General features: G+C 39.6%; 1 protein-coding gene and 1 long non-coding RNA gene across 2 annotated transcripts; both read left to right on the forward strand.

The window, feature by feature from the left end:
- The first annotated feature begins 202 nt into the window (after positions 1-202).
- Positions 203-6,882, forward strand: LOC127873559 (uncharacterized). Its single transcript, XR_008046252.1, has 2 exons — positions 203-1,405; positions 4,140-6,882. It is a non-coding gene; the product is annotated as an uncharacterized LOC127873559 (long non-coding RNA).
- LOC127873558 (uncharacterized) lies at positions 1,402-6,882 on the forward strand. The gene is made up of 2 exons (XM_052417434.1): positions 1,402-2,300; positions 2,372-6,882. The coding sequence occupies exon 2, from the start codon at positions 2,576-2,578 to the stop codon at positions 3,782-3,784; it is 1,209 nt and encodes a 402-aa protein (XP_052273394.1). The 5' UTR covers positions 1,402-2,300; positions 2,372-2,575; the 3' UTR covers positions 3,785-6,882.
- Positions 6,883-8,275: the final 1,393 nt, after the last annotated feature.

Raw genomic sequence — 8,275 nt, forward strand, 5'->3', positions numbered from 1 at the left:
TTAGTTTACATTGATAGGAAACAAATATAGCAACAAAAGCAACAGCAACGACAACAGTAACAATTGCTTGCACGGTCACTAATTACTTAAGGGGTTAAACATTCGATATAAGGAAAGATGAGTAATAGGCGGATGGCATCGTTAAAGACATAATATGGTCTATTACTAAATAATAGACCTGTTTATTGTTGGGTCACTGCTGGGCTGGTTTTTCAGTTTTCTTATTGTTGGTGTTTTTTAACCGAAGTAGCGAATTTTACAGATTTAAAATTTCTTTCTCATTGTTATCTACACAAACAAAAGGTTGTAAATTTTCTCCTTTAATTATTTCTAATCTATTCTAGTAAACGTTTATTAAATATGTAAAATAAAGTTAGAAGCCGGTAGTTAAAAGGTGTTTCTTAGCAATTCTTGTGATATTTATGATGGATGCTGAGTTTACGGGCTGTAGTTTACGGATTTCTGTACAGTGGTGGGGAAAAAGTGGATCGGTCACATGGCGTCTGATCTAAGCAATTGTAGTAAGAGCAAAAACAATTTCAAGCTTTATGAGAAAACGTAGTTGATATGCATTCGTGTATTCAGTGAAATAACTATGTTATACTTATTTTCTGAAAATAGGCTAATATCTCACTGGCAGTAAGAGGGTAAATTTCAATCGAAATAAAGGAATTCCCGTGGCGTGTTAAACAAACATATTACTTTTGGTCAGCACAAAAATGTCAAAATATATTTAGCGTTATTATTCAATTTCTGGAGAGTGGGTTGCTTCAGATTCAAATAGGGCGGGCACTATGTTCAGGTTTATCATAAACACTTTAAATGACTGTTGGTTTTTATGTAGCAATATTAAAAGGAACTTAATTGTGGCAATGCGGCAATAGTCGGTACTTACTGCAGTTAAGAGGTGGTCTTATGGCGCATTTATTTATAATTACCAAGACAGTTTGTTGAGTCACGTTTTAGTTCATATGCAATAAATCTCTAAAAGGTTTGTTAATTATTATAGTGGGTTAGCTATAAGCCAAATATGGCTTTTTTCGGTATTTACTTATTATCTTTATTGTTTATTTTATTGCACACATGGAAACGCGAAACCGGAAAAGGCGCCGTCCGTCGGTCAAACTACACCAGCATCCCAGCCAAAACCTACCTGGCACCAGCCAACAACCCCGTCAGCTGCCTTCCACCCAAATGCCCGATCAGCTGCCTCCCAACCAACAGCCTGTCCAGCTGCCTCCCAACCAACAGCCTGTCCAGCTGCCTCTCACCCCCAGCCATCGACTCGGTCAATGGTCTTCAAACCAACAGTCCGGCCATCAACCCGACCAGCTGCCTCTCAGTCAACAACTGGGCGACCAGATGCAGCCTGCAGCAAGCCAGCCAGATCCGGCTGTTCAATCGGGTAATGGTTTTAGTGAGGATATTTTTTTACCAGGCATGATTCCTAGTTTTCAGTCTGTTTTAGGTGATCATGTTCCTCAGTCAATTAAAGACAAAATAATATCAGGCCAATATGTAGATCTGGCATGTTTGTTGGAGGCCCCGGTAGTTCCTGAAGATTTAGGAAAACATTTGGTTTTGAATAATTCGGGTGAATTAGTGGTAAAGCCCAACATGAAACAAAGCATTGTGGATATAGCTTAATGGACTGACGCATTCCTCATTTTCTCAAGCATTTATTTAAGTGCTCATCCGGTTAAAATGCAAGATCTCTTAAAGTATATGCACACTATAAGGCTGGGGGCAGCAAGACACACTGAGGGTTGGAGATCTTATGATCAACAGTTTAGGTTGAGAATGGGTAATAACCCAGCGAATTCGTGGGCAATGATTGATATGGAGCTTTGGCTGTTGTGTATGGGGCCTCCAAGGCAGCCAGTTCATGATACAGGGAATTTTGTAAGAAAATGTTATGATTTCAATTATACCAGATGCTTACGGTCAGTTTGCAATTACAAACATGCTTGTATGATTTGTGGTTCCGACCATCCTTCCAGGGTATGTCATCTCAAGCCTCGCAACACCAGTTCCTTGGGAGGAGGGTCTGTCAGGGGGGCTGTCACCCAGACCTCGTACAGGCCTAGAGCTTACACGTTCCGACCTAGAGGCCCAATTCAGGGGCTCCGGGGCCCGTTTAGCAGATACTAATACCTCAGTTTGGTCTCTTGGCAAGTCGCCAATCAATGTTGTTACGATTTCTAAATATCTTCAGTTATATCCAAATAAAGAAGTAGCTTCTGTGCTCAGTAATGGCTTTAAGCAAGGTTTTAAGCTGGGTTATAAGGGTTCACATCTAGGTTCTTCAGCGAATAATTTAATTTCAACAAAAGTGCATTTTTCAGAAGTCCAAAAGAAACTTGACAAAGAGATTTCCTTAGGTAGAATTTCAGGTCCTTTCAAAGTCCCACCAATTTCCAATTTAAAAGTAAGTCCATTAGGCATTTTAGAGAAGCCAGACGGGGGTTGGCGGTTAATTACACACCTGTCGTATCCCAATGGGTCAAGTGTCAATGATGGTTTTAGTGTGGAAGACATTTCTGTTAAATATACATCATTTGACAAAGTGGCTGACATGTTATTTAGTTTAGCTACGTCAGCAATGATGGCAAAAAGAGATATTAAATCGGCTTTTCGTTTAATGCCTATTTACCCAGGGGACTTTCACTTGATGGGGCTTCAGTTCAACAACCAGTATTATGTTGACAAATGCTTACCAATGGGTTTATCTATTGCTCCGGCTTTATTCGAATCATTCTCCACTTTTATACATTGGCTAGTAAGTTTCAAAACTGGGATTCAAACTTTAGATCATTATTTGGACGACTTTATTTTTGGAAGTGCAGCTGGGTCAAATAATTGTAACATGCTAGTTTCTACTTTCGAGGAAGTATGCACCGAAATGGGAGTCCCAGTTGCGGTGGAAAAGTCGGTCGGCCCAACAACAGTACTGACATTTTTAGGCCTGGAATTAGATACTGTGCAAATGACGGTTAGAGTACCTGCTAAAAAAGTGGAAGAACTTTTGAAGCTTTTGCAAAATTGTCTAGTAAAAAAGAGACTTACGTTAAAAGAATTGCAGTTTTTGACTGGGAAGTTGAGTTTTTGTAGTCAAGCAGTAAGAGCAAGTAGGGCATTCTTGCGCCGATTTTATGATGCTATGTGTGGCTTAAAAAAGTCCTATTATAAGATAAGAGTTAATGGTGAAATGAGAGAAGACATCCTGATGTGGATTCAATTTATTGAAGATTTTAATGGCGTTGTACATATTCCAAATAAAGTATGGTTGGATAACTCTGTCATTCATCTTTACACTGATAGTGCAGGTGGTGCTACTCTTGGCTGTGGTTGTTATTTTGGAGGTAATTGGGCCTATTGCCCATGGCCTGTTCAATGGCAAGGCCAACCTATTTTATCAGATATAAAATTTTTAGAGATGGTCCCTGTTTTGTTGGCAATATGGCTCTGGGGGGTCTTTTTGAGGGACAGGAAGATTAAGTTTCATATTGATAATTTAGGTTTGGTAGAAGTGATCAACAAACAGTCTTCCAAGTCGAAACGTTTGATGTTTCTGGTTAGAACATTTGTGTTGTTAGTTATGAAAAACTCGGTGGTGTTTAAAGCAGTACATATTTCATCAAAGTCCAATTACATTGCTGATGCAATTTCTCGTAAACAGTTTCACAGGTTACAACAGTTAGCACCAGAGGCACAAGCGAGTCCAGAATCAGTCCCGCCGGAGTTTTTACTGATGATCTGCAACAAGAGGCTAATAGATTGCTAGACAATTCCCTTGCTGCTAATACAAAAAAGGCATACATCGTTGGGTTAGAGAGATTCTCTGAGTTTAAAAGGCAATACGGCTTGTCAGATGCCTGGCCGCCTACAGTTGAACAGGTGGTTCGATTTGTAGCATGGCTATCCCTACAGAAACTATCCCACAAAACAGCAAAATCATACTTAAGCTCTATAGCTTTTCATTGCAAGCTGCTTGATGTTGTTGACCCTACCAAAAAGTTCATTGTTTCAAAAATGGTGGAAGGAATGCAAAAAGATAAGAAAACACACGATAATAGGCTTCCAATTACCCTCTCGTTACTGCAAGGGATAGTAAGCAAACTTAATATTGTGTGTTCCAGTGTCTACGAAGCAAAACTGTTCACTGCAGCTTTTATGCTAGCGTTTTTCGGTTTTCTAAGAGTGGGCGAAATAGCTGTTCCTAAAAAAGGTGATAGTATTTTACAGGCAGCGGTGTTGGCAATAGAAGATTTACAATTTGATTACAATGGGGTAATCATTTCAATCCGGCATTCAAAAACTGATCAGTTGGGCAAAGGGGTAGCGCTCAAAATTACTAGGTCAAACAGTGAATTTTGCCCAGTTGTGTGTCTTAACCAGTATCTTCATGTTCGTCCTCAAGGGCCTGGTCCCTTGTTTTTGCACTTTAACAAACAACCAATTACTCGTTACCAATTTTCTGCTATTCTTAAGAAAACGGTTTCTCTTTTGGGTCTAAATTATGGGTCTTACAAATCCCACTCCTTCAGAATTGGAGCAGCAACTGCAGCTTCCCAACTAGGCTATTCAGTGGAGATCATTAAACAGGCAGGCAGATGGGCTTCCAATGCCTACCAAACATATGTTCGTCCTGTTCCTGTTGTCATGCCCAGCCTAATAAATAACCCCCATTAAAAAGGTATGGTTCATATAGTTAGATTCATGTGACTAACAAAAACCAAGTTGTATTTAGGGAAAACCATCTGGATACTGGGTTCATCAATAATCAAGCAAGCCTTCATAGCAGCAAGATTACGACCTGAAGGGGCCAACCTCTGCCTTGAACCCAACATCATCTGGTGGCAAGGGTACAGTGGGTTAACATTTGCAGAATCAAAGAAAAAATTTCTTTCGCTTGCCAATGTGGGTAATTCTCCAGACTATATTGTGTTACATGTAGGTGGTAATGATCTTGGTCGTCGGTCACTGGTGGACCTTCGAAAATTGATTGTCGAGCTATTCAGGACTATACTGTCTATATTTCCAAGTGTTAAGATTGTATGGTCTGCAGTGCTTCCAAGGTCAAATTGGAGATATTCTGATAATAAAGTTGCTATGGACAAAGCAAGAAAGCGCCTTAATAGTCATGGTTCATCTAGGGCTTTGGCATGTGGAGGGCATTAATTGGCCAACTCTGACTTTTGAAAATTTGAGGAACATTTGTTTGAGAAGGACGGAGTCCACTTGTCAACTCTGGGTACAGATATTTTTCTTTCTAATATGTCTGCAGGGCTTGAAAAATTTATAAAGCATAATACACCAATCCATTACTGAAGTTCTAGATGCACAAATTTGGGGGTTCTTACAATTTTAAATCCCAAACATTATGTATGTTGGTGTTGCTATTGAGTCCAAAAATAGATATTTGCAGTTAGTTTGTATGCATATTTTTCTTACTCATATGTATGAAAAAAGAAAAAAGAAAGTTTTTTGCTGCTAATTTTTATGCAATTTTTTGCTGCTAGTTTTTATGCATTTGTTTTCTGCTGGGTTTTATGCATTTTTGCTGCTAGTTTTTATTCATATCTTTGCCTTGTGTTTACAGTTTACTGCTTCCGACTCCAAGCATGCGTCCATCCGCCCTGCAGCCAAAGTTCTTTGGCAGTGGCCACCCGTCATCTCTGGCCCAGCTGGTTTCGAAGTTGGGGCATTTGGGCCGCTGGGTCAGCGTTGTTGGGTGGCCATATGGCAATCAGTGCCGGATGGACGCTTTTTACCTGGCACATTTTTTGGGGAAAATATATATGATTTTGTTGGGAGTGCTGATGGCCGTCACCCGGAGTCAGCACTCATATACAATTTATTTGTGCAGTTAGTTATTTGCAGTTAGTTTGGGCTTGCCATGTTCGCAGGTGGCCCTTGCTGCTTGGAGTCGAGACATTATATGCCAGAACCATTTTTATGTTTTTATGTTATAAGGTCCTTTAATAAAAAGTAAAAATTTAGTTGAGTTTATATTTACTGTGTGAAAAGGGTTATTCATCGGAGTTTTCATATAGGCTTGCCCATGTAATGCTAGGTGGCAGTTTGGGTTTAGTTCTTGGCCTCTACAATAATATGGTCTATTACTAAATAATAGACCTGTTTATTGTTGGGCCACTGCTGGGCTGGTTTTTCAGTTTTCTTATTGTTGGTGTTTTTTAACCGAAGTAGCGAATTTTACAGATTTAAAATTTCTTTCTCATTGTTATCTACACAAACAAAAGGTTGTAAATTTTCTCCCCTCCCACCCAACCCATGTAGTTTGTTTTGACACAGTGTTGTTCTGTCACACTTTACTGCGTCCGTTATATATTTAAAAATTTGGTCAGGCTTAGGGTAAATATAGATTTATTTTAAGTTTTATTTGCCTGTCCACATTAATTTTAATAACATAAGGGGAAACTGATTGTTTTCCGTACTAGATTTGGTTTTAGTATATTACATATTCTGCTGGTTTGAGTTGCGTTTTTCAGTTTGCCGTGTAGACGCAGAGTACCAAACGTCGGATACTGGTCGGTCACGACTCCACTTCCGATGGGGCAGTTCGGACACCTCGGGTTCGTCGACAGTCGCTTGAAGTTAACAGTTCCTTGGCAATCAGTGCCGGATGGACGCTTTTTACCTGGCACATTTTTTGGGGAAAATATATATGATTTTGTTGGGAGTGCTGATGGCCGTCACCCGGAGTCAGCACTCATATACAATTTATTTGTGCAGTTAGTTAGTTTGGGCTTGCCATGTTCGCAGGTGGCCCTTGCTGCTTGGAGTCGAGACATTATATGCCAGAACCATTTTTTTTATGTTTTTATGTTATAAGGTCCTTTAATAAAAAGTAAAAATTTAGTTGAGTTTATATTTACTGTGTGAAAAGGGTTATTCATCGGAGTTTTCATATAGGCTTGCCCATGTAATGCTAGGTGGCAGTTTGGGTTTAGTTCTTGGCCTCTACAATAATATACATTTATTATATTGAATGTACCAAGCGATTTCAAAATCTATAAATGCTTATTATTCTATCAATGCTTGAATGGTCAATAAGTGACAACATAAAGTCGGGGCGATACATTTAAGACATATGCACCTTATAAGCTAAACATGGTTAAATTGATTGATTTATTCATAAGATTTTGGCATAGCTGTTTAACCCGGCATTTAACATTAGATGACATTTACATAACGCCAGCAGACCCGAATGAAGTCCCAATGCCCCAAGACTTTCAGGGTCAGTGTTGGGTTAGTAAATCGTCATTGAAAGACGATAAGTACTATCAATAAACGTCTTATATTGATAACACTGTATTGTTTTTAAGATATCAAATAACACGAATGTTAGTGGAAAAAATTAATGAAAACCTATCGGTATATGCCATTTGTCTTGTATTGTCAGACAAAAACCACCGAAATAGTATAGTGTTCATGAAAGAAGGGAACTCGTGTAATTATCTAGCCACAAATGTGTGACATACGCGGTCGGTCTGTATGAACATCTTCCTGCAAGCAAAACTAGGCTACCGGCATATGCCAGTTTGCTTTTAATAACACAATATGACTGCACTTTTCAATTGGAAAGTATCGTTGTTTGATGTTCCATTTACAAGACGCCATGGGATTTTTAAAGACCAGCGTCATGCGAAAATGGGTCTTACGCAATAAGCTGCCAGCGTAGCTCCATTTCAGCCTGCGCAAGCCTTGTCGGGATATGCATATTGAGGAGGATACTTATGAGGTACCACAAAACCTAGCGAGCTTTGTTTTAAAGAGGAAAGCGTAGCAAATGACAAGACTGCGCAAGCGAGAAGGTTGGGCTTCGACTACGCTACGGATACATTTTATATATATGCACCTTAAAAGCTAAAAATGGTTGAATTGATTGATTTATCCATAAGTTTTTGGCGTAGCTGTTTAACCCAGCTTTTCACATTTACATAACGCCAGCAAATCCGAATGCATCCCCAGTGACCCAAGACTTTCAGGGTCAGTGTTGGGTCAGTAAATCGTCAAGAAAAGTTCCATTTACAAGACGTCATAAGATTTTTAAAGACCCTCGTCATGCGAAAATGGGTCTCACGCAATAAGCTGCCAGCGTAGCTCCAATCCAGCCTGCGCAGTCTTTTTGGGATATGCATATTGAGGAGGATACTTAGGAGATGCCACAAAACCTTTCGAGCCTTTTTTTAAAGAGGAAAGCGTAGCACATGACCAGACTTCGCAAGCAAGAAGGCTGGGCTTGAACTAC

The sequence above is a fragment of the Dreissena polymorpha genome, chromosome 3 (assembly GCF_020536995.1).
Source record: "Dreissena polymorpha isolate Duluth1 chromosome 3, UMN_Dpol_1.0, whole genome shotgun sequence".
In the NCBI taxonomy this organism is placed as follows: Eukaryota; Metazoa; Mollusca; class Bivalvia; order Myida; family Dreissenidae; genus Dreissena; species Dreissena polymorpha.